At 38.8% G+C, this 26,709-nt stretch overlaps 1 protein-coding gene and 1 long non-coding RNA gene across 6 annotated transcripts in view; one reads left to right on the top strand and one right to left on the bottom strand.

Moving 5' to 3' along the window:
• RORA (RAR related orphan receptor A) overlaps positions 1-24,919 on the top strand; it is a 735,085-nt gene extending 710,166 nt beyond the window's left edge. For all 5 annotated transcript variants that reach the window (XM_054451117.2, XM_054451120.2, XM_054451118.2 and 2 more), the window contains 8 exons: positions 3,225-3,366; positions 6,369-6,764; positions 12,399-12,520; positions 14,364-14,496; positions 15,160-15,267; positions 16,957-17,067; positions 18,021-18,133; positions 20,449-24,919. In XM_054451117.2, the coding sequence (XP_054307092.1) occupies positions 3,225-3,366; positions 6,369-6,764; positions 12,399-12,520; positions 14,364-14,496; positions 15,160-15,267; positions 16,957-17,067; positions 18,021-18,133; positions 20,449-20,613 (1,290 nt within the window). In that variant the 3' untranslated portion in view covers positions 20,614-24,919. The remainder of the gene's footprint in view (positions 1-3,224; positions 3,367-6,368; positions 6,765-12,398; positions 12,521-14,363; positions 14,497-15,159; positions 15,268-16,956; positions 17,068-18,020; positions 18,134-20,448) is intronic.
• The window catches only part of LOC129014107 (uncharacterized), a 41,831-nt gene that overhangs the window by 12,299 nt on the left and 2,823 nt on the right, over positions 1-26,709 (bottom strand). Inside the window, exon 2 of the long non-coding RNA XR_008494124.1 lies at positions 7,467-7,592. This is a non-coding gene — a long non-coding RNA (uncharacterized LOC129014107). The remainder of the gene's footprint in view (positions 1-7,466; positions 7,593-26,709) is intronic.

Below are 26,709 nucleotides of genomic sequence, written 5' to 3'. Positions count from 1 at the left end.
TAAAGCAGAACTAATTGATGATTAATATATGGCTTCTATGTTAACAGTCTTGGACTTTATTAATGCTGGGTGGAAGTTAACTTAATGTGTGTGTGCAAACTAAAAAGTGGCATCCTTTTCATTAATGACCCAACCATTATTCAAGAGCGATGTCTAGTTAGGGATTTCAGACTTTTGAAAGAAATGAAGAAATAATGCCAGATACATGGGCTCACACTTGGAATCCCAGCTACTTGGGGGACCAAGGTGGGAGGACCGCTTGAGCCCAGGAGTTCGAGACCAGCCTGGGCAACATAGCGAAACCCTGCCTCAGTTTTAAAACAGAAAAAAAAGAGAAGTAGTGAAGAAATTGGAGAGGATTCTGAGAAGAAATATGCAAGGTGGAAAAGAGCCTAGAAAGAAAGGTGACAGTTGCTGGGATTTGGTCTTCAGAAAAGGTATCTAGGAAATAGCATGGCAGCCCTCAAGTACTAGCTCTACTTAAAGAAAAAAAAAAAGAGATCATTCAGACACTCCCCATATTCGGTGATCATACAAGAAACTATAGCAGGCTTAATGTGAAGCAAACAAAACTCAACTTCAGCTAAAGGAAAAGCAAATACATTCCTGATTTTAAGCATCCACAGTGATGCCTTTACACAAGGGTATGAACAGTGGGAGAGTCTCAAGGAAGAGATAAACACCTTTCAGCTTGGACAGAGATTATGTGTCTCAGAGGAAAATGAATACCTAGACAGCTGATCTCTTGGTATCTCTTTCTAAGGATTATCTGCCCCTGTGACCTTTTATATTTTCTTGAATTCTCTCTACTAAGCCCCAAAGAAAGCTTTACTTCTTCTCACTTCCTTTTCACAGGGGAAACACACACACACAAACAATAAAAATAAAAAACATAGCTTTAGATATTTTTCAGAAGAGAGAGATTGCTTTACAGAAGAGGCGGGACTTGATCGAGGGTAGAGTTAAAGTGCAACAGAGAGACAAGTCTGAGACATGAGGCCCCCAGCCTTGCCCATGTCAAGGTTAGCAAGCAGCTTGGCTGAAAGCAAGAGGAGTGAGAAGTCAGGGTCCTGCCCTGTCCCATCCCAGGTTGGATTTTCCAAAGAACTGGAAACTGAGGTCATATACATCAACTTGGTCGACAAAGGCCCCCAGCCATTACAAAGGAAGGCAGGTGCACTTCTTCTCAAGCTGCCCACATACTTTCCCATCTGCCTATTGTAGGGGGAAAAAAAAAAAAGCACAGATAAACAAAAAGAAAATTAAAATCTGATTGGCCCCACCAACTACTGCCAACAATTTGGGGCATAATTTTCCAAATCTTCTTTTATAGTAAATATATGGGTGTCCTTTTTTTCCCCAAAACTTGGATTATACTATGTTTAGCTCTTTAGTTCCTTTTTTAAACATTCAATGGTATATTTTTATCACCTTTTATATCAATAATATTTCTGAAATACCATTTGTAGTGGTTGAATTCCATTGTATGAGTATACAATATGACTCTTTTAATTCAGTAATGTTGGACAGTTAGGATCGTTCTACATTCTCTATATTATAGATAGTACTGTGAAGAACACCCTTGTAGGAAAATCTTTGTACCATTCTTAATATTTCTTTAAGGTGTATTCCTTAAAAGGCTAGCTCAGTGGGTAGGCTTTTTAAAAATTTTTGATACAACTGCCAAATTGACCTGCAGAAAAATCGTTTGGTGGGAGAGCACCCTTATCAGTGTGCCTACCACTCTGTTAATTCTTTAGGATTTTACCTCTCCCCACTAGTGTCGCCCTCACTGGGGTCATCTATCTTCACAACTAAAGCTTTGAAGGTAATAATTCTCTTTTGTACCCTTCATGGCTTTGCTTCATGGAAATGACTCTACTTACTTTATGTTTTTTCTGCATACATCCCTAGCTTGCAAAACCACTGAAAGATAAATCAGCAATAAAAAGATAACAAGGTGGCTCATGCCTGTAATCCCAACACTTTGGGACTCCAAGGCGGGAGAATCACTTAAGGCCAAGAGTTCAAGACAGGCCTGGACAACACAGTGAGACCCCCATCTCGACAAAAAAGATATTTATTTATATATATATAATTAGCCAGGCATGGTGGTGTGCACCTATAGTCCCAGCTACTCAGGAGGCTGAGGCAGGAGGATGGCTTGAGCCCAGGAGTCTGGCCTGGGTGACAGAGCAAGACCCTGCTCCCTCCCCCGAAAAAAAGCCCCCATGTATTTGGAAATTAAGAAATATGCTTCTAAATAACATCTGGATTAAAGAAGAAATCTGTTGAAAATTAGAACATGTTTTTCACTGAATGAGAATGAAAATACTACATAGTAAAGCTTTTGGGTTGCTGTTAAAACATCACTAAAAGGAAAACTTGACACTCTAAGAATAAACAGTGAAAATTAATCAGCTAAGAATACAGCTCAGGAAGTTAGCAAAAACAAACAGAAATAAAGTTATTGAGGTCAGTAGCTCCTTATACATCTTTGTATCCCCTCTCATTTCCCAAACAGCACTTGACACGAGAGGAACTTCATGAGCATCGGACTGGATTTGTTCAATCTTTAAAGGCCATGGTTCTGAACATGTGGTATTTCTAAACTGTCAGGGATGAGATGAGGGAATATTCCCAATCTGATTGATCTGCCAAAATAATCCATCCAAGTGTTATCTAATGCTTGCAATAGTAGATTCAGACTTGGGGAGTGAGAAACGCCTAAAGGGCCATGTGTTGAAGTGAGCTAGTGAAGATTACCATGGTTCACCAGGTTCACAGTGCCCTAGGTTATGGTGTGGCTGCATTTTCCTTAACTTGGATATTCCAGGGAAGTGTTCTGTGTTTATTTTACAAAAACTCTCTTGGAGATGAAGGCTAAAGGTAAGTCCCTTTGTATAATTCCATCAGGCACATTGCTTTTGATCATCAGAAGCCAAGAACAAGGACCTGGTCCTGTGCCTTTTACATGGGCAACTGTCTGTTGAAGTTAAAGAAAGTTTTGCAGGTATAAGGGATGGAGGATTAGGCTCTGGGGATCAATTTTACTCAAGGAAAAAGAATTGACTTTAATTTCATTAATGGTCTCCTGGATGATTCTGCTACGAGTTTAATTCTCCATTAAATATTAATGCCGCTCAGTGCTTAGCATCCTGCCTTTAGTATCATACCACTCATTCTGATACTAACCTGTTTTGTATTTTATAACCATATCACAGGGCTTTTTCAGGAGAAGTCAGCAAAGCAATGCCACCTACTCCTGTCCTCGTCAGAAGAACTGTTTGATTGATCGAACCAGTAGAAACCGCTGCCAGCACTGTCGATTACAGAAATGCCTTGCCGTAGGGATGTCTCGAGATGGTGAGCTCTCACAGCTTGAGTTGTACAGTTGCACGGGGTTGTGAAAATGCCTTCTGAAACCTGGACTCAGATCTGCCAATATCTGCCCCGCCTGCCCCCTCCTCATTATTCCACCTCACACCCCGCCCTCCGTGCTCCTCTGGCAGCTACATGGAACTCACAGCAGCTGCTTCCTCCTCCTCCTCCTCCTCCTCCTCCTCCTCCTCCTCCTCAGAGTCAGCTGGCTGGCTGATGGGTGGGGGTGGTGTGGAGGAGAAGTGTCTTGTGGTCAGAACACCTTCAGATTTTTGATATTTCAGCCATTATAGGTAGGTCGATTGATTGACGGTAAGTGTCATCTGAAGGCCTTAATAAAGATGCCTCCTCTAGGCATTTTCCCCCCGCAGGAAACGTGAACCACAACTGTTACTTGCTTTATACTAGTAAGTCTATTGGAGGTTGGGATGAAGCTGCTTTTATGCTAACTGGATATTTTGAATCACATGCCAAAGCCAAATATTTGTACATACAGAATGTGTGAAAATAGTGCAAAGCATGGCTCAATGACAAGTGTTTTTTTCATTAAATGAAGCTACTTTAAGGAATAGAGACCATCTACCATTCAAGTACAAAACATTTCAAGATCTTCCTGGAAAACTATCTTAAGTGCACTGAATAATCAACACCAGATTTCAAGACAGTTATGCTTATACGTGGAAACTGGGCAGAAAGCACAGCGGGTCCATTTTAAGGATTTTTCCAAATATACCAGCTGGCTCTCTTAAGAGATCCCTTTGAAGGAAAATGTCTCCTCCAATGGAATTTCAGCCTGTGGAAAAATACTTCAGAATGCGGAGCAGGCTTTCCAACAGTCTGCCTTCCCCATAATCTGATGTTCTTAGCGCCTGTAGATCTACATAGGCATGAGTTCACTTTTGTTCCTTCGTATTCTAAGAGGCACTCTGTGCACCACTACAAAAGTGAAGCTTTTGACATTGGAAGATACAAATCACAGAACTTCCACCATATTCTCAGAAATTCCTGTGACATGCAACTCTGCAGATTTCATCTTCCGTTGGTACTAAACTGACAAAGTTAGGTATATCTCATCAATTTGTAAGTTTAAATCACAAGTTGTGTGTGCATTTTCTCAAGAGCTGGTCCCTTTATTTCACTTACAGGACATAATTACTGTCATTAATATTAATTCAAAAGTTAAATCATAATTGTGGAGTCACAGCAGAAAGTTTCACTTGTGGGTATTAGGCCCCTTGGGTGTCCTAGAAAATTTTTTTCAAAAAAATTAAGCACCTTCAGTATGCCTTCTGAAAATTTTGCATATAAGAAATAGCACAAGTTGTTGTAGGCATAGAAAGAATTCTGGAGGTTATGAAATTATGGTTCTGAAATTCAGAGCCCACATCAGCCTGGTTGCTGCCTGAGCAGCCCCACCCAAGTTTGTTATCTGAGTTGTGGAAACTGGAAAGTGACCAGTATTCCAGCTCACTTGTTTCCTCTGTGAACAAGGACAGCACATCCTCTTTGGCAAGAAAAGAATTCACCACCTGGCCACTGTGAGGGCCTTGGTTCCCAGCTTCGTGTCCATCTATCCTGCCTCCTGCCCTAGACTCTTATAACTACGATCATAGTCAAATGGATGAATGCATCTACCCCATCAGCTATAAATTCAACCACAATCAATTAGGAGAACTAAGTCCCTCCAGCAAAGGCTGAGTCTAGCTGAAAAATAAATGAGTTCATGGAAGAATTCAGACCAGGAAATCATAGGGTTTTTTGTTTGTTTTTGTTTTCCGTTATCTTGGTGTTTCACAAGAATTTATTTGATATTCTGAATGAATTGGAAAGTTACTATAGTGATTGCTCCACTTTAAATATGGGGACACATCCCAAAGAGAAGCATTACAAACAGAAATCTGCCCAACAAGGATTATACATTATAAGGATCTTATATTATAATACCATATTTATCCTTTCCAAATCCTGATGCTGTGATTACTTGAGGCTAAATGGGAACAGCAGAAAGTGTTTAAAGATGGGTCTGACTGGGTGTGGTAGCTCACACTTGTAATCCCAGCACTTTGGGAGGATGAGGCTGGAGGATTGCTTGAGCCCTGGAGTTCCAGACCTCAAGCCAGGGCAACATAGCGAAACTCCATCTCTACATAAAGTGAAAAAATTAGCTGGGTGTGGTGGTGTGCACACGTGGTCCCAGCTACTTAGGAGACCAAGGCGGGAGGATCACTTGAACTTTAGGAGGTTGAGGCTGAAGTGAGACATGTTCACATCACTGCACTTCAGCCTGGGTGACAGAGAGCAAGACTCTGTCTCAAAATAACTAAATAAATAAAAATAAAGATGGGTCTCAGGGTTCCATAGGGGCTGCCATGACCCATGACCCATGAGTGGAGGAGGGGGCTTCTTAGGTCAGGTACTCTGATATAATTCAAAGAATTACAGAGGCCTCATCCAGTTCATTCTGACCTTACAATGAAGCTGCAGAATTGGCCATTTGATCAGGGAGAACTGTCGGAGCATACAAGATGGTGAACTGAATGAACACTGAGGTTTGACTGCTTATTCCTTGATGAACCCTGTGAGTCTCTGCTTCCCTGTGCCTTGGTCTGAGCATGGGAAAGAGGTAGCCTAAGCCAGCTGCACAGGGGGAGAGTGAACAAGCCCATTAAGTTATCAGTGGGGCCCAGTGGAAATAAGGGGGATGTGACAGCAGGGAAACAGAAGTGGCATCTCTCTGGGCCCCTCCTACCTGCACCAGGCCTCTTTCTGAAGCGTGAGTTTCTCTGGGATGTGTGTTTGCTGTTGGGGAGCTGGAGCGAGTCTGTGTGGGTTGGAACTGTTTTCACCTCTGAATATGTCCTTATTTTGTGGTCATGCAGTTTTGGATTGAGATTGTGTGAGACTTCAAAGGAAACCCCAAAGCTCGCAGGAGAGAATATTGAAGAAAAGCGCATTGTATGTAGTATGGTTTGGCTTTTTTCTTCCAGCTGTAAAATTTGGCCGAATGTCAAAAAAGCAGAGAGACAGCTTGTATGCAGAAGTACAGAAACACCGGATGCAGCAGCAGCAGCGCGACCACCAGCAGCAGCCTGGAGAGGCTGAGCCGCTGACGCCCACCTACAACATCTCAGCCAACGGGCTGACGGAACTTCACGACGACCTCAGTAACTACATTGACGGGCACACCCCTGAGGGGAGTAAGGCAGACTCCGCCGTCAGCAGCTTCTACCTGGACATACAGCCTTCCCCAGACCAGTCAGGTCTTGATATCAATGGAATCAAACCAGAACCAATATGTGACTACACACCAGCATCAGGCTTCTTTCCCTACTGTTCGTTCACCAACGGCGAGACTTCCCCAACAGTGTCCATGGCAGAATTAGGTAATGGCATGCATGCTTCTCCTGGGATGCTCTATTCATGCCCTTTGAAATAAAAGGGGTGTGTCTGACTTTCCTCTAATGAGTTCTGCTAAATGATGCAATTCACCTTTACCATTTGGGCCACTTAATTTTCTGCCCTGCCCCCTTGCTTTTGACCCTCCGCTGTTTCCCATGGTTTATCCAATACATACATTGACCTCTCAGAATTAGAAATGGGACAAAACCAACGGAAGCAGTCTTTGAATTCTGCAGAAAACTGTAAGCTCAGGAAATGGCGACATTAACTTCATTAGTGGTTTACTTTAGTTATATTCCAAGGATTGCTTTATACCTAAGGTGACCAAAAAAAAAAAAAAAAAAATGGCAGTCCACAAACTGAACTTGGCCCACAGACATATTTTTTTGCCCAGGGCAGAATTTTAAAATTTTTGAATCAGTTGCTAATATTTAAATTTGGATAATTATACCCAAAAGTTCAGCTTTTTTAGCTTCTTGTGGGAGGGGAAAAAAATGATCTATTTACACTGGGCCAACATTTGTGAATGTCAACAGCCAACTGGCAACAGCCAGGGGATTACACCTTTCAATGGGCCCACCCGACTCCCGCCATTTATATCATATACACAGCCCCTGTAGGCATCTCAGTTTTGCCACTCTGATATATAATATAAATGTTCAACAGAAATTAGCTTCTTTACTTACCAAAATGTTCTGATGATGGATATTGGTGACAAAATTGATGTAATTCATATAAGGCTCACCATGCAAAAGACAAAAAACTGTCCTTTTCTTATTGCTGGAACATTACTGCTTCTTGGGAGATGTGACCTAGAAATGTTGATAACACAGACAATGGGCAACTTTCCATTTCAAGGAAGTTGTGTTAACATCCGCTGCTATATTTAATCGATTTTTAAGTACAGCACTATTATTAGAAAAACTTGGATAAGAACCTTTGTAGTTTTTGAATTTGATCTGCTCCTCCTGGTGGTTCCTCACACAAGGTTATAATCCTTTGGGATATTTCAATTAGTTGCTGTGGAGATGACTAAGTTAATACGAGGAGAGAATGAAGACTTCAGATGGAAAAGAAACAGCAGGTTCAGACTTGAGCACAGAAATCCTCAGTTCACAGAAATAATGGCTGTGTTCTTTAGACGGTTTCTCTACCTCTGCACCCCATAAAACATCTTTTAAGTGAAAATTTATATTTCCAGTAAAATCTTTCTCCAAATAGAACAAATTGAATGTTCTTTACGGTTTTTACACAAGCATCTCTTTATGGGTCTAAATTTAAATCCTCAAGAGCGGGGACATTTTAAGCCTGGTCTTTAACCACCGAACAGCATTAAAAGGTGTATTGCAGCTCTTTTGATTAACAGAGAAACCTCTGAACTAGAAGCCAAGCTGAGCAGAGGTAGGTTTGGTTTTTTTTGTTTTTTTTTTTTCTTGAACTAGAACAAAAACCTTCCATTTTTGTCATGAAATCTTGGTTGGCTGAGCCTTAAGCAGAACTGTAATGAAAGTACAATTTTAAGATATGAATAAAGATTTGATTGAAAGCTGACATACCATGAAAAATGACCTGACTCACTTTAGGTGTGCCTCCACCTTACCATAAATACTAGTGACTCTGTCCTGTTTGCTTTTCAAATATTCACTCCTGAAATAAATCCATAGGCCTTAGGCAAAGCGTTGCCCTTGAACATGGCACTTTGGCTAAAAAATGCACTGATACCGAAGTGGGGCCAGAAATGGCTGAGCCGATTCCCTGAGGCTCCCGGACAAGTCAGCTTCCTCTTCCATGGTCTCACTTTCCAGTGCAGTCTGGGAGCCCTGCCCCCTCATGCTTGCTCTATGTGCTTTTAAATTAGGGATTTTTCACAGGTGTTGTGGCATTTTCCACGATAAATTAAATGAGATCATCACTAGGAGAATTCCCAAACCCAAAACTAAACTAGCATTTATCTGGAAAGTATATAATTGGGCTCTAATTCTCTTATCCCATTTATACATGCAAAGTGTTTCAGGGAGCTAAGAGTATCATGAAAGTGGCCCAAGTCTTGTTGCTACTTCTCCAAAGCTACTTAAATTTCCCTGGTATTTCTTTTGGGGCTTAAAGCCTGCTATCTCTTTAACTAAGACTCTTGACTTCATTTTAGGCTAAACTTTGTCATCAGATTTTAAACAAATGAAACCAATTGTATAATAGGAAAATAAATTATAAACCAACACATCCTAAGTCCAATTCTCTCTTTCAAGTGTAGTATGCACAACCTATTACTTTTAGTGAAAAATATGTCTTCATCCTTGGCTAGGAAATTTTGCCCTTGGTGTACAATTAGTACCTGAATATACATTCCAGATAAACAACCTAGGTTTTCTTTTAAATGCAAATTACGTTTGTTACTATAATTGATATCTAAAGCTTTGCGCAGGAGAGACAACTGATATATTGGGCAAAGCATGAGACAAGAAATCCGCTTATATGGGTTGTGGTCCTAGCATTAATATAAGTTATACAACCCAGTATACATCACGTAACATCTGCGAGCTGTAGTTTCTCTGCTCCTAGAATATAAAGGTCTGTGTCTGAATCATAGCTCTGCCACTTGCCAGCTGTGACACCTTGAAGAAGTCACTTCACTGTGGTTCAGTTTGCTCATCTGTAAAATGGAGATAATACTAGTACCTTTCTCTTGGGGTTGTTATAAGGATTAAGTGAGAAAACATACATATTCAGGATAGACACAAATTATGTGGGACTGGAATATAGTAAATGCTATATGTGTTAACTATCATAATTATTAATGTCATTATTATTTGTTAAACAAGGACAGTTTGGACCAGATGCTGTCTAAAGTTCCTTCCCACTAAGAAAATCTGTGACTAACTCAGAAGCGAGGACTTCCCATCTGAAGTATCAAGGCGCTGGCTGTATTGCTGAAGCAATCATGGTTGGGGCACATGACTTGCCCCAATCACAAAGTGAGGTAGACTATAGATTATCTGCTGAGCTCAGACAGAAGCCAGGTCTCCTAACTCCTAGCCCAAGGTATTTCACTATTCCAGACTTTATCTGAGAGACCACGCTTAAATTCTCGAATTTTATTCAGCCTGATCATACTCGCCTTTGCTGAAATGGAGATTTAAAAATAGCAAAGTGTCTAAAATCTTACACTTGCCAAATCAACTATGAATTGGAATGAAAGGCTGTTGGTGAGCAGATGGTGTGAATGCAACCACTGCCCTCTACTGGTATGTCATGTACATTGCATGATTTGTTGTCTCACTTTTTATTGGCTGTTTTAAATAGGTAGGGATAAGTGGCCACAGTTTCTTAAGACAAAGTGAAACCACAAGATGCTAAGTATCTTATTAACTAGAAATGAAACATAACCTGGAAGGAAATGACATGAGCCTCTTCTCATCCTTCACTCCACAGCATCCCCCCCTACTTCCCTGTGAAGACTCTTCATCTTTATCATTTTTTTATCGGCAAAAATTGGTTTACATTGTAGAAACGATCTTATATAGTGAGAGTTCTTCCCAAAAGAGGTAGTTCACTACCTTATTTATGTATTTTCTTGTTTCTTACTCCCCATTATTTTTGTCTTTACTCACCTATTCTCCAGCATCATTGATTCTAAGACACGTAATTTACTGGCTTCTCCCTCTCACTCTCAGTTTCTCATTCTTTCCTTTACATTTGTTCCTTTGTGTTTTATTTTTTATGTTATTTATTCATGCTGTTTTAGTGTCTATGTGTTGCCAAGCAGGGCCATTCAGGTTTATTATGTTTCAGTGTCTCTAAGGAGATTCTGGTTTCCAGCTCCATTTAGGTGAACCTGCTCTGTTTTCACACAAACAAGTCTGCTTCTGTTTGACAAAAGCAGTAACAAATTTCCAAACAAATACTCTCCCTAGTGTTGCCAAGTTTGCATTCAGCACCGTTCTTTTAAAATGACTTGCCTGTTCTATACTCAAAACCCTAGGGAGAGGGATCATTTTTTGATACGGTTTTATATTCATGGGATTTTGTCAATTCTTTTAAAAAATACTTCTTTAATCATCCTTCCCTTCCAGAACAATTATTACCAAGCTGCTCCAAATTTTTAGTTCCTGGCATCTAGATTCTAGCAGCCTTCTATGTGGTCCTCCTGCCTGAGCTTCTCTGTGCTCCAATCCACCAAGCACAAAACTGCTTGTTCCATTTCCCCAGATACAATTTTCTTTTTTTTTTTTTTAAGAGGGAGTCTCACTCTGTTGCCCAGGCTGGAGTGCAGTAGTGTGACCTCGGCTTACTGCAACCTCCAGCTTTCAGGTTCAAGCGATTCTCCTGCTTCAGCCTCCCAAGTAGCTGGGATTACAAGCACCCGCCACCACGCCCAGCTAATTTTTGTATTTTCAGTAGAGACAGAGTTTCATCATGTTGGTCAGGCTGGTCTCGAACTCTTGACCTCAGGTGATCCACCTGCCTCAGCCTCTCAAGTAGCTGGGATCACAGGCGGCCAACACCACGCCAATTTTTTTTGTATTTTTAATAGAGACAGGATTTCACCATGTTGGCCAGGCTGCTCTTGAACTCCTGACCTGAAGTGGTCTGCCCAGCTCAGCCTCCCAAAGTGCGGGGATTACAGGCGTGAGCCAGCACGCCCAGCCAATCTCTTCCTTTTCTGACAGTTTCAAGTACTTTTTTATTTCTCTTCTTCTGTAATTCAACTTTATACCTTATTATCTAGACTTGAATTGTCCTTCCAGTGTGTTCATACGTGTTCACCAGATTACAAGTTCCTAGAGAAAACTTCTTTGGCCTCTAGGTCTTTAGTATCTTCAAACTCCTTACGCTCAACTATAATAATAACTAAACTCCTTACACTCAAGTATAATAATAACTAATATTCTGTAGCACATTCTAAGTAATCCTCCCCATTCTAAGGGCTCAACTCATTTAATTCTCATAGCAGCCCTATGAAATAGGTACCATTTCCCTCATTTTAGAAATGAGGAAACCAAGCACAACGAGGTTAAATAACATACCCGAGATCACACAGCTAGTAAGCAGCAGAGGTGAGATACAGACTTAAATGGTCTAGCTCCAGAGTCTGTGGCTTCACAACTACACTATGCATAGCCACATGGTAGGCCCTCAGTAATGCTTGTTCTGCAATTTGCAGGAAAAACAAAAGAAATACCTAGTTGTCACCATAAAAGAATATCATTTTCTAGTTTTTCAAGAATAAGAATAATCCTTCCCAGGTCAATGTTATGTGGCAGATGTGTCTTCATAAAAATGCCAAGAAGAAACACCACGTCAATCATTTCCTATGTCTATCTAGGTCAATATTTTTTCATTCCTAGACACTGGTATAAAGGCACAGAACAAGGGCAAAGTTAGGAGGGTCTTTGAAGTCACCAAGTCTTATCTTCAAATGTTGGCTTTGCAAAGTCCCTATCCTCCTTCACGTTCCCAAATACAAAACAGATCCAAATTACTTGTTTAAATGTGTAAAGACAGTCAAAACTCGCACAGCACATTGTTTTCTACTTGTTATTTCTTAAAGCAAATATTAAATCACCAATTATTCAAAGAACTCGGCTTTTCATGTTTGTGATCTCCCGTTTTCTCCTTAGAACACCTTGCACAGAATATATCTAAATCGCATCTGGAAACCTGCCAATACTTGAGAGAAGAGCTCCAGCAGATAACGTGGCAGACCTTTTTACAGGAAGAAATTGAGAACTATCAAAACAAGGTATGATCTGAGGAATTTTTCCTCCTAGGATTGAGGCAATATTGGGAAGGGTGTTGGTATAGGAAAGTTGGTCAAGAGTTCACACAGACCAAAGAATGAATGACATCAGGTTTCTGTTTAAATATCTTTTTTCCAAAGCTGCTAATGTACTTGAAGCTTTGCCATTTAACTGAGATGCCTGCATGCAAAATTTCAGCAATAGCAAATAATTTCTATTGTGCTTTCTAGGTATACACATACCTCCTTCCATTTGTCAACAGGAGAATAGATTAAGCAGCTTCCAAAAGCCTAAATGAATTGAGAATTGTCTCAGTATCACAATGGAAGATTTTAAGGTCTGGAAGTTCATGTAAAATAATCTCAGCCTAATGTTTCTGGAAGTTGACAAGGAGGCCTCATGTTTCTGGAAGTTGTATTAGGGAGTATATACAAAAAAATTTAGAAGCTGTGATCATAACTCCAGTCTGAACCTAGCAATATGAAGATGACCAATAGTACCCTACTTGCCTTTTTCTATAAAACACCCAGATCAACAAGATTATCTAGGTGAATCCATTTTACATTTGAGGAAAACTAACATCCGTTGGCATGTCTGGAGAGTGAAACATCAAGACCAGACCTTGACTCCTAGCTCCTAATTCAGTGTTTCTTCCACCCCATCATATCGGTGGAAACAGTCTGAAATTAAGATTGGGGAAACAAGTTAGCAACAAAACAGATCCAGATCATTCTGTAACTGAAATGGAGAGTGGGAATATAAAAGCAATTTAATAGGACATGTTGGGGAATAGCAACACATTGCTTTGTTTGCCTTTGAGGTAGCAGGTAATGCCAGCAGCCAAAGCTACAAAGGAGAAGCAAGAAAACAGTAAGAAGCAACAAAGTATAGGAAATGGGATTTTAGAGTCAGAGTGGATTTGAATCCTAGCTCCCATATCCACTAGTTTTTCGTTTTGTTTTGTTTTGAGACAGAGTCTCACTCTGTCGCCAAGCTGCTGGCACAATCTCGGCTCCCTGCAACCTCCACCTCCCGGGTTCAAGTAATTCTTCTGCCTCAGCTTCCCAAGTAGTTGGGACTACCGGTGTGTACCACCATGCCTGGCTAATTTTTGTATTTTGGGTAGGAACAGGGTTTCACCATGTTAGCCAGGCTGGTCTTGAACTCCTGACCTCAAGTGATCCCCCTGCCTCGGCCTCCCAAAGTGATGGGTTTACAGGCGTGAGCCACCGTGCCCAGCCAGAAAAAATATTCTTATGAAAGTGAATTAAAACAAGGATGTCATAAAGCACCTAGCTCATAGTAGGTGCACAATAAATTCAGTTGCTTCCTCCTTTTCTCCCTTCCCCCAAGTAAAGTGGTATTAAATTTCCCAAGGCAAAATAATTACTTAAAAGAAGATCCAGGCCGGGCATGGTGGCTCATGCCTGTAATCCCAGCACTTTGGAAAGCCCAGGCAGACAGATCACTTGAGGTCAGGAGTTCAAGACCAGCCTGGCCAACATGGTGAAACTCTGTCTCTATTAAAAATACAGAAATTAGCTGGGTGTGGTGGCAGGTGCCTCTAATCCCAGCTACTCAGGAGGCTGAGGCAGGAGAATCACTTGAACCCAGGAGGCAGAGGTTGCAGTGAGCTGAGATCCTTCCACTGCACCCCAGCCTGGGTGACAGAGCAAGACTCCATCTCAAAAAAAAAAAAAAAAAAAAAAAAAGAAGATCCTACTTTGCCACTCTTCGTGGCCCAGGGCTAAAGCAGAGGCATGCTTTGCTTTCATAACTCTGCAGCTTCTGCTACAAAACCTAACATCTTCCTGGAGGATGTTAATGTGTTTCCCTCTTTAACAGCAGCGGGAGGTGATGTGGCAATTGTGTGCCATCAAAATTACAGAAGCTATACAGTATGTGGTGGAGTTTGCCAAACGCATTGATGGATTTATGGAACTGTGTCAAAATGATCAAATTGTGCTTCTAAAAGCAGGTATGTGCTTTGCAAGTGAATTCTGAGATCTCTTCCTAACCTGCTTTCACCCACTGATTAAAGAAATGCTTGGTAAGGAAGGTGTCAGGAACAGTTTTTCTCCAATGATAATAGCTCAGGTTTTTCTTAGCAGAAATGGAGTTCTTTTAAAAGGTTTTGAGATATATTCAGGAAACATTCCCCCCACTTTGCTTCTCTTCTGGGTGAAAAGATTAATTTGAAGGTCACCTGCATTCCCAAATTTTCCCATCACCTGTGTTTTGTTTCTACACTCCAAGTCCTCCGAGTTTATGACGTTACGAAGAAGGAAATAGAACTCAGAAAGATATACTTGTTTTTGATTCTTGGTTTTAGTACATATGAATAAATGTTTTCCTAGCAACTCTGAGACTCTGCATTGCGAGATAGAAGAGTGCTAAGGAAGTAATTTATAAATCAACCCTCACTTCAGTTAAACAGGGCTTAGCTTCAGCACAAGAGTCTTTTAATTACATAGAAAACTCTGCCCTTTTGGATAGACAGCTGATGTGACTGAGAACCCGCTAGCTAAACTGCACACGACACCCACTATGTTGTCTCAGAAGGAGTCTCTACATGAGCACCTTAGAAACAAACTAACATCGGATGACCCAAATGACCCAAACCATTTCTGCCTCTGCTTAGGTTCTCTAGAGGTGGTGTTTATCAGAATGTGCCGTGCCTTTGACTCTCAGAACAACACCGTGTACTTTGATGGGAAGTATGCCAGCCCCGACGTCTTCAAATCCTTAGGTAAGGGGATATCAAGGTGCCTTTTCTTCAAATCGGGGCTATAGGAAAAGATGCGGGTTGGGTGAAAGCTCTGCTTGGACAAAATGAAAACTGTTTATTTAGAAACAAAAATTAAGGGGTTTTATACCTATTTTACTTTCTAGTTAGTCACTGTAGAAAAGTCATATAGCTCAAAAGTTTTTTGTCTACATTACATGTAAAGATGTAGTTTCATTTTATCTAGTTGGTAATCAAAGGGATTTATATGACGTGTCCTTCCAGTTCCCTTCCAGATTTTAAGAAACCAGATTTGCTGGTGATACATTATTCAGATGACCTTTAGGATATGAGTTGATACATAAAATTAAGCAAAGGGCAAAAGCTTTGCCCTTCCATCCCCCTCAAACAGTAACCATTAATGAGACTGAAATGCAGATATCAAAGAAATAAAAGTTATAGTTAAGTGAAACCATGACATATAATTTATAATAAATAATTTTGGGCCAGGCGCGGTGACTCATGCCTGTAATCCCAGCACTTTGGGAGGCCGAGGCAGGTGGATCACCTGAGGTCAGGAGTTTGAGATCAGTCTGGCCAACATGGCAAAGCCCCATCTCTACTAAAAATACAAAAATTAGCTAGGCATGGTGGCACACGCCTGTAGTCCCAGCTACTCAGGAGGCTGACTCAGGAGAATCACTTGAAACCGGGAGGTGGAGGTTTAAGTGAGCTGAGATCGTGCCACTACACCCCAGCCTGGGTGACAGATTGAGACTCTGTCTCAGAATAATTAATAATAAATTTTGGATTTCTATAATTTAAATAAAATGAACATAGTTATTAAGAAGAATGGATAAGTATCTAAAATGAGTGATTTTTTAAAAAGTTATATGACAGAAGATATATATAATGAACTGTCATGTAGCACACTGTCATTTAAATATATACATTTATATGTAAAATATGCAAATCTGAAGGAATAGACGCCAAACTTAACCAGTCTTTTGGAAAATGGATTATTATTTTAGGGGACTTTCACATTCTGTGTTTTCAGGTTGGTAAATAGTTATAATAGTTTTACCACCAGAATGTGTCATTTGTTAACATTTTTGGGATGTTTCAGATGAAATAGAGTTGAAAACAAAAATGAGTTAATTTAACGTATCAGTTAGAATATGGCTATTAGACTCTATAGGTCAAAATTGTAGGCTCTGAAATCAGACAGCCTAGCTTTGCTTCTTCTTAGGCTGTACTTTCTACCTGTGTGACCACAGGTGCATTACTTTCCTCTCCAAGTCTCAGTTTCCTTACCTCTAAAATTGGGATAATAATAATCCCTGCTTCATAGAGCTGTTTTAAAATAAGAAGAAACCCAAAGAAATATCTTAGAGCAATACTTGCCACAGTAATCACACAACAAAAGTTCAGTCTCATTATTTTCAATGAGGATGATGGTGGCAATGGTGATGTGATGGAAGTGGTGGTGATGGCTAAACAGATTTTTCTTTTAAGATTTTAAACTATTATACTGTAGAACTGTTACTACTATTCCTTCTAATCTTCAACCACTAGATCTCTCTTCACCTTCCCAATGTTTTTCTCCTAAGACTTCCTATTGGACTTAGGAGAACCTTAGGAAAACCTAAGACCTAGGTTTTTCTCCTAAGACAATAACCAAAATTCTAAACTGTCTTTGTTTTCATTTGGCAGGTTGTGAAGACTTTATTAGCTTTGTGTTTGAATTTGGAAAGAGTTTATGTTCTATGCACCTGACTGAAGATGAAATTGCATTATTTTCTGCATTCGTACTGATGTCAGCAGGTAAGACAACCAAATAAAAATAAAAATGGTTTTAGAATTGTCTAAGATAAAGAATTTTTACAAGGCCCATACGTTTAATAGCTATAAAATATTTGGGAGCTACTAAGAGAGGTCTCCACCCTTATTAAATTGGATTTTAAGTCTTCAAATAACACCCTCTCTTCTCCACCCATCCAACACAAACATATATTCTTTTGAGAAAACCTCATGCCTTTCAGATAAAATGTAAAGAAATGAGAATTGAACAAAATCCAGTCCAGAATTAACCTCCTGATACCAAGAGAAATGCTGTGGTAGAATAGGGTTGCCTTTCTTAACACCAGTCTCCAGGATAACGTGATTTTTAAGACATCCTATTTTTTGTTAAAATCCATTTAGATGTCATCCACTAGATTATCTGAATTTAATCTGTGTTTTCAACCAGTACTGCATGTTTGGGGATAATCACTTTTGCTAAGTTACTACCTTCTATTTGGAAGACTTAGACGTAAAGACTTTATCGTAAATTAACAATCCTTAAGTCACTTGGAATTCTATTGACAATTTTAGTTGACAAAGATTACAAGAAAACTTTCATATTTTTCAAAAAAGCCAGCAGGATTGATAATGAATATTTCATTCCAAAGTATAATTATTAGAACGTCTCGAGGGGCCATGGTGGTTTCATTTGCACTCATATGAGTATGGCCTCATATTTAATTGTTTATCCTTTGGAAGGGGAGGATCCTTCCTTTAAGTATTGGTAAAAATGGAAAGGTTTAACACCCTGTTTTATAATTTCCTTAGATCACTTTTCACTCCATTAGGAGAAATTTTGAAAGAGGAATGAAACTGGCCTCTGAGTCTCTAAATATTCATTGTGATATAATTATCTGTATCAAAAGAATCCGGAGAAGGAGGATCCTGACACCATGTCAGAGGAATGCTAAAGAATATCATTTTTTTATGTTTAGATCGCTCATGGCTGCAAGAAAAGGTAAAAATTGAAAAACTGCAACAGAAAATTCAGCTAGCTCTTCAACATGTCCTACAGAAGAATCACCGAGAAGATGGAATACTAACAAAGGTGAGTGCCAAAGGCTTCTAGTTGGCATGGCCTGAACTATCCCCTGACACAAATCATGCTGCCAGTATGGTCATGTAAGTCATATGACCAATTCCCAAAAGTATCAGAAAGCAACAGGCTACTAAAAAGAAATAAATTTCCATTTCAAAAAAATTCTGTTGAGCCACAACTCATTATTCAGTCTAAATTATACTTATTATCGTTGATTACAAAGTGTCCTGCAACAATAAGGCAATGTAGGAAAAAGAGTTACATTCTAGAAATTCTCTTCCATCAAAGTTGGGTATAAAGCAGAGTTAATATTCTGCACTGACATAAACTGGAAAAATAATCTTTGAATTTATTTATTTTTTAGAGACAGGGTCTCACTCTGTCTCCCAGGCTGGAGTGAAGTGGCACAATCATAGCTCTATGCAACCCTGAACTTCTGGGCTCAAAAGATCCTCCTGTCTCAGCCTCCTGAGTAGCTAAGACTACAGGTATATGTGCTACCACACTTGGCTAATTTATTTATTATTTTTTGTAGGGATGGGTATCTTGCTATGTTGCCCAGGCTGGTCTCAAACTCTTGGCCTCAAGCAATCCTCCCTCCTCCACCTCCCGTAGAGCTGAGATTATAGGAGTGAGCCAGTGTGCCCAGCCTATAATCTTTGAATTTAGGAAGAAATTATAAAGGACTAAAAGACTTAATCAGGATGACCATATATACTAATATTAGTTCTACTTCCATTAAATTCATTAGTCATCAACAGTAAATGACTTTTGCATTTTTGTCAATTTCCCATCACTACTCTGTATTCAAAGCATAAGGTTTCATTTTTACCAATCATTATCTTTCACAATAAAAATGATTATAATGCCAATTTTTTAAATGTGCTAATATCCTTCAGTGCCATTGCTAGTAGTATGATTTGGTCTTAGAACAATCAGCCCTGTTCTTTCTTATTTTATGTATTTTATTATGTGAGAAGTTTTTGGTTTTGTTTTCTTGCTTATTTGTTTGCTTGTTTTTTTTCTCCTTCATAGCTATGTTCGATCAGAAAGGGGTAACTGGGGGTTAATTGCTGTTTTTGCTTTTGATTTCGCACCTGTTAGGTCAGAAAGTGGTAACTGGGGGTTAATTGCTGTTTTGCTTTTTGATTTTGCACCTGTTAAATGAGCAAATGGGGCAGGAATGGGAAGTGGAAGGGAGGAGCCCTGTCAGGAGCTTCACTCTCCATCTCTTTGCCCAAATGCAAGAGTACCATTAGGATCTCTGATTATAAACAGCACTTAACATGTGGACAAGATCTGGTGAAAACATTTCCTAGAGAAAGTTATTCTGGGTTAAAATAATAAGCAGTTTGCCTTTGTGAGGTGCTTTGGAATCTAAAAGTAATTTTGCAAATTGTGTCATTACCCTCAGCTGGTAAATGGTCACTGCTAGGACCTCCATCCAGGCCTTCTGACTCTATTATTTGGCTCGGACAGAGCATTGCTTTATTACAGGCAAAACTCCTTATCGAAAAGAAACGTGTAGTTATCGGAGTTAACTAGTGCCAGTTCTGCATAAAATGTGTAGAGGATGCCATCACCTCCAGTTGCAGTGCCTTCACTACCCACCCACCACTGCCCCCCACCCGCTTCTCTATCACCAGACATCTTTTCGCACAGTGGTAGAAGGCAGGATTCCAGGAAGTAGAGCAGAAGGCATCTTGGAGTAGAAGGAGAAGTCAAGAGCCTTGGGTTCTGTATGAGTCTGCTGCTGACAAGCTGTGCCAACTTCTGCTTATGAACATCTTTTCTAGTTATTAAATTATTCATCTTGAAAATCATATTTAATGTATACTTGGCATTCTATGACATGAATATATCATCATTTATGTATGTATTTTTTTTAGAGACGGAGTCTCGCTCTGTCACCTAAGCTGGCAGTGGCGTGATCACGGCTCACTGAAACTTCCACCTCCTGGGTTCTGGCAATTCTCCTGCCTCAGCCTCCCGAGTAGCTGGGATTACAGGCGCACGCCGCCATACCTAGCTAATTTTTTTTTTTTTTAGTAGAGACAGGGTTTCACCGTGTTGCCCAGGTTGGTCTCGAACTCCTGAGCTCAGGCAATCCAACCGCCTCAGCCTCCCAAAGTGCTAGAATTACAGGCGTGAGCCACCGCGCCCAGCCATCATTTATTTTTACCAATCCTCTGCTATTGGATGTTTAAGTTGCTTTAAGTGTGTTTCACCATTATAAACAATGTCATAAAGATCATTCAGATTCCCTGATCTTTGATGCTTATACCTGTTCTTGCCTGACGGTGTGTCCTTTCCTTCACTTACAGTTAATATGCAAGGTGTCTACATTAAGAGCCTTATGTGGACGACATACAGAAAAGCTAATGGCATTTAAAGCAATATACCCAGACATTGTGCGACTTCATTTTCCTCCATTATACAAGGAGTTGTTCACTTCAGAATTTGAGCCAGCAATGCAAATTGATGGGTAAATGTTATCACCTAAGCACTTCTAGAATGTCTGAAGTACAAACATGAAAAACAAACAAAAAAATTAACCGAGACACTTTATATGGCCCTGCACAGACCTGGAGCGCCACACACTGCACATCTTTTGGTGATCGGGGTCAGGCAAAGGAGGGGAAACAATGAAAACAAATAAAAGTTGAACTTGTTTTTCTCATGCATATGATTTCCATTATGCCTACAGATATGGACCCTTTTTCTGTCTTGACTTCTTGATCGTTGACCTCTGTTTACAACAGAAGGAGGGTACTAAAGTCGGAGGATTTCCTTTTCTTGTAGCTCACTGCCCACAGACTTTCTACAGAGTCACCAATCTGTCAGTAACAACAGAGAGTCCAGCAATAATCGGTGACTGGTGTGCATAGCGGAGGTTGCGGCATTACTTTGCACAACTAGCTCTTTGTTTCATGAAGGAAGTTTTTATTTTTTCACCGATTATTGCCAGTCCGCAGGATGGCATGAAAAGGGTCCATAGCAGTAGCAACAATAGCATTATAATATATTACAGGGTAAATGGGCATGAAGACTATATATAGCTAAAAGAGATATTGTTTATATATTGTTTTAAGTAATATAAAATGTAGTTACTGGTGTAGCTTTTCCTGTTGAATTGATAAGGCACTTTCATTTTGCACCTTTTTCTTTAAATTAAATGCTAGCGTGTTCACTGTCGTGTCGCATGTGCACCAGAAACACAAGTTTAACTGAGAAGGCTTGGAAGGTACGTTGGGAGGTATTTATGCTGCTGTTTACAAAATTACTTTTAAAAGACTGGCTGGTCATATCTAGAAATCACCACGTTGGATTTTTTTTTTTAACATGTGAATTTGGAATTAGAAACAGAACTCTCCCTAAATTATACTTTGCTTTTTGGTAAGTTTAATGATAGATGTGTTTATGCTTCATACAAAGTTGAATGACTGATTGGCGCGGTGGACGTATACCATCATGCTCTTTTTTTTTTAAGGCTTTTTAAAATGCCACCTCATGGAGGCAAGGGGGAGAAGAAGCTCATTTTATACAATTCAGTAGTTAAATATGGACTCGACTCGGTCTCAACTTGGAATTCTTATGCTTCGAGAACAAATCAATAACCAGAATATTTATTGGAATCTAGCTTTTATTATAAGAAGGACCCAAAGAGTATATCTTGAGCAAATGCACACTCCCCATGTGAGGACATGAAGCATTTACTTTGTGAATGTTTATGTTCTTGGTATAATCTAGGAACTTTATGAGTTTATCTCAGAGTGAACTAATTCTAGATTTGTTGTCAATAGATGCTATAATTCAAGAATGTTGCTCTCCATGTTTGAAAAACGATGGATAGGAGGGTGAGGGAAGCATACAATGTTGAACCAGTTTCTCTTATTTAAATATTAAATACTTTAAGCCTTTAAAGTGAAGTTGATGCTAGCTGCAAACATTTACTCTTGTATTTATCTTCACTAGGAAACTGTGGACTGTAATTTATTTTATTAAATATTTAGAAGATTATTTGGCTTGTGTGTTCAGGTGAGAAATACTGAGTTGTTTTTGTTTAATTTCATGGTTTCTTTTTTAAATAATCCCTAGTGGGGGAAGGGGAAAGGAACAGTCTAATAAACAGGTGTGCATATTTTAAAAACAAGTGACCTTTTGGGAATGTAGGCATTTAGATGATGATTTTAGTCGCACTAGGGGTGGGATTCAAACTACTGGTCAAAGACCATTTTGTACAGAAAAGGGAACATCTCCGATGGGTGTTAAGGTAGGAGTTTCCACGCAGCCCTTTATGTCTGAGAAATAGTCTCCTCTGCCATTGGGGTCCCTGCGGAATCTTCTACAGGAATTGCAGCTCTTCACGTCATGCTGGGTTACCAGCATGGGCTTCCCAGAGCACTTCACTCTGTTTCTAACTCCACTGATTTTTCTGACTTGTTTCCTGAGGGACTTGGAAAAGGGGAAGGTATTATTCACACAGATGTGTGTATGAAGCCTAAATAACATCCAATTTTTTTTCCAAAAACATAGTAAGGGTTTAACCATAAATAGAAGATAAGAGTAATATTCCTTTAAATTTCTTACAGGCATGTAAAATTTTATGTGTTTATAGAGAGATGCTAACTGTCAGCATATAGTATTTATATTGGGGCAAGAAGGGTTAAATCAAATCTTTAATTTAAGTAAGCATAGTTCCTTTAAAGATCAATAGTATTTATACTCTGAAAAGAGTACCAAGCTTAGTTCAGTTATTTATTTATCCATTTTTTTTCTATTATTTCTCCTCTGGGGGAAAATGGTGTTTTGTTTTTGTTTGAGTTTTGTGTTTTGGTTTTTTGGTTTTGGTTTTGTTTTGGTTGTCATTCAGATTCACTAAATTTGGGGATGGTTTTATTAAAGTATATTAACTTCTTTTTAACCAAAGCTTTCTGAATATGACCAGCCTCAGGTGCTAGCGCATTAAAGAGCAACTAAACCTAATTCCAGTGTCGATTTGTGAAATAATAAAAGCTAATCGAATTTCTCTAAGGGTGAGAGAGAACATAATGATGAACTTAAGAAGAAATTCCTTTTCCCAGAAAGGATTCTGCATGTACCTAAAAAATCATGCTGTAACCACAGTAATAGTCATGCCATGGTGACAATGCTTTTACGGTAAACCAAGATAGGTAATATGATGCTTCTTCCCAGGTGTTTCTGAAAGAAAAGCAGGGGTGGAGCTTAAGAGCCAAGTCCACTGATTGACATAGTAGAATGGAATTGTAGACAGAGACATGCTCCGTGAAACAAGGAAACAACTGACTACTATTTGGATCTAAGTTGGGATCTGATGTTAAACAATAAATTTAATTTAAAAAAATATGGAGCTCAGAAAAGGATGTAAAAAACTTTGCATTTTCCTTTCTTCATTATTATAAAAACACCTATGTGATGACATAAAATACTTGGGTGGTATCAGAACAATTATCCTTAATAGTTTTTATAATTAAAGTTTCCTAAACTTCAATCTCCAATAGTCTTTTAAGGATTGGAACCACATCACTGTCAGCCCCGCTGCTACAATGCCTTTATACAATTTTTTTACATAAGGCAAATAAGGCTTTTGTACAAAGCCTGAATACCTTCTGTTCCAATGGTGTCCAAATGGTTATTATATTGTGAAAAACCTGGCCTTGGTCACAGTGCAAACAGAAGTACAGATGAAAGTGCTTTTTGGACAGTTTGCAACTGTGTTAAAGCTATGGATTTTTTTTAAAGTGTTCAGCATCTTAACGTGTATTAAAGCTATGGATTTTTTTTAAAGTCTTCAGCATCCTAATTCACCCTTTCTAACTTAAGAAAAACATGACTTAAGACACTGCTTCTAAGTTTGGTTGTTCTTTATAGTGTGGATACCCAGTTATCTGTGAGCGTATGGGGGTGGGCTGAGGGTCAGGTGAGGAAGGAGTGGGGGGGTGTGTGTGTGTGTGTGATTTGCATGTGTATGATGTGTGTGCGTCGGACCGCTTCTAGGCTACTAAGTGTCAATGGAAAAGAAAATGTATTCAAAATACTTAAATCAAAACTAGAAGATGGGGAAAAAAAGATTTATTCTATACAAAGCCTTGTCTGGACCACTTTAGAGAGACTTCTATTTTTTTAACCCTTCTATAAATATTTGATGGCACTTGAAATATTCCTGCAATAAAATGTGATTTGTGTAAAGAAAAAAAGATTTTGTAATGTGAAACAAAGAAAGAAAGTAATGTAATTTTCTAAAAAAAAAAATACAAACAAACAAACTTTGTATTATTTTCTTGATGGAATTTGTCTATCTGTCTTTGGAAAACTTTTTATTTCATTGAATGTGCCATAGTAGAAATGTGTGTTTTTAGTTTTAGACTAAGGAATAGCTAGTTGTTGTGTTCCGACATTCCAAAATGCAAAACAACCTAGTAGTATCTTTCATGAAAAGGTTTAAGTAGTATGTAAGCTTCTCTCATTGTTGCTTTTTTGCACATGTTCTTCATTCCTCTCTAGTGCAATATGTACATAGAGCACTTGCGGGTGTACCTTGATCCCTCAGGGAAAAATACATATTTGTACAGTTTTTTGGGGTTTTTTTGTTTTTTGTTTTTTTTTGTTTTGCCTTTTGTTTTTGGCTAAGGAATGTCGATCGAATCACTTGTTATTGTTGAGGGGCAGCCAGATAATAATCCTAAAGCCACTGTTTCAAACATTGATTGTTTAAATCATATGTCCTTCCAATGCTATTATTTTAAGATAATAATAAAAAGTTATTTTCTGACAGTTCTTTGTGCTGATTGGTGAAAAACAAGGGTAAATAAGCACCTTATAATTGACTTACTGTGAATGACAATCCATCTTGGTATCAACGATAGAAGCCCTATCATTTTGGAGTTGGGGTTAAGAGTCAGAAACAATGTGCTCAGGGATCTCCTAAAACTCTTAAAACAGGGTGGCCAGTACTACTGGGACAAATTGTGTTTTTTATTATTAATAATAATGATAATAATACTATCCCTCCAAGGCACAAGTGAACTATATAGAACTGCGTGTGTGTAAACTCTTTACTCTCGTCTCATTTTGTTGAGTTCAGAACTTGATGTGCTCTTCAGTCTTGTGTTTCAAAACACTGAATAACTTCCAAAGCAAAGTTATGCCAGTGTGTTCAAAAGATAAATTAATAATGTACCAGCAAAGAGCATCATTCAAAGTATAGTCCTTGCATATTCCAGTTACCATTTCTCTAATAATTAAAATATACATGATATATATATATAGCATCATGTTAAAAACTATTTCAAATTCTACATATTAAGGATGAAAATTTTAAAAACCAGTAATAAGAGGAGAGACCTGCCTATCAGTACAGTGATATAGGTAAAAGATAAAATATGTTTTTAAAATACCAGCAATTAACTATTGTTTTCATGTGTTCTCCTCTAGAAGCAAACCAAAAATTCCTTCATAGAAAACAATTCTTGCTTCCACATGTGTGGTTTATATCTGATGCATTACAAGAGCCAATGTTTAAAGACAAAACAAAACCTGCCTGTATGACAGCAGCAACTCGAGCCAACATTTAGTGTTACATGTTATATTTTTGAAATACAGTTTTGTTATCATATTCCATATATTACTTTCCATAAAGTCAGAGAAGTTCAATGTAATTGTTGGCTCTGATTCTTCCACCTTGGGATACACATTCACAAGAAGATTTATATATTTTCTTACTATGATAGAGGAACATAATCTGGGAAGACTTCCCACGTCTATAAGATGAAAAGGATACCTTTACCATGTTGTTTTTGATAATAAAGAATATGGAAAATGGTAGAAATCTCTCCTCTCTGTGTGTATTTGTATATGTGTGTATACACACACACGTTATTGACATTTTTACATACCTGTGATTGCCACTTCTTATAAAGTTATGATATAGAACCCCATGAAAACAACTTTATATTATAGATCAAATAATGTGCCCAGAAATGCAATTGCAACAGTAAATCTTGATCTATTGGTAATAGTCCATAATACAGGTCTTCATTCTATCCCTAAACATAATGTTAGTAAAGAGGTTCCATCAGATTTTATTATAGAGACCTTCCTATTGCTAGTTATTTTTAAGAGATGAGAAGACTGACTAGCAATGTCTCCACAGTGCAATTGGTTTCACTTCTGGGTCTGTCTGTCTGTTTGTGTAGGTGAGATCAGTGTTGTCAGGCTCTCAGAATAATTTTTAAAAGAATCCAGAAGCCTGACTTCATACCAAGTAGCCATCCTAGATGGGCAGGGGGGGATCTCCATGTTCAACCAAACCCTCAGAACTTACAGCAATAAATACATTCAGTCATTTATTTATAAATGAATGACAGAATATTCAATCCAAATAGAAACAACCTTTTGTCAGTGATGCAACATAACATGGAGTCTTATATTGAGAAAGTGAATATGAGTATTTTAAATAGATGCCTAGGAAATCTGTGTTTGCTGTTTACATTTAGTGTACTTTGCCACATTAGCAGTACCACACTTCTCTTACTTTCATCCTTCTAAGAACTAATGAAAGATAG

The sequence above is a fragment of the Pongo pygmaeus genome, chromosome 16 (assembly GCF_028885625.2).
Source record: "Pongo pygmaeus isolate AG05252 chromosome 16, NHGRI_mPonPyg2-v2.0_pri, whole genome shotgun sequence".
Taxonomy (NCBI): Eukaryota; Metazoa; Chordata; class Mammalia; order Primates; family Hominidae; genus Pongo; species Pongo pygmaeus.
Note: the sequence above shows the minus strand (reverse complement) of the source record. Positions and strands in the feature narration are given on the sequence as shown.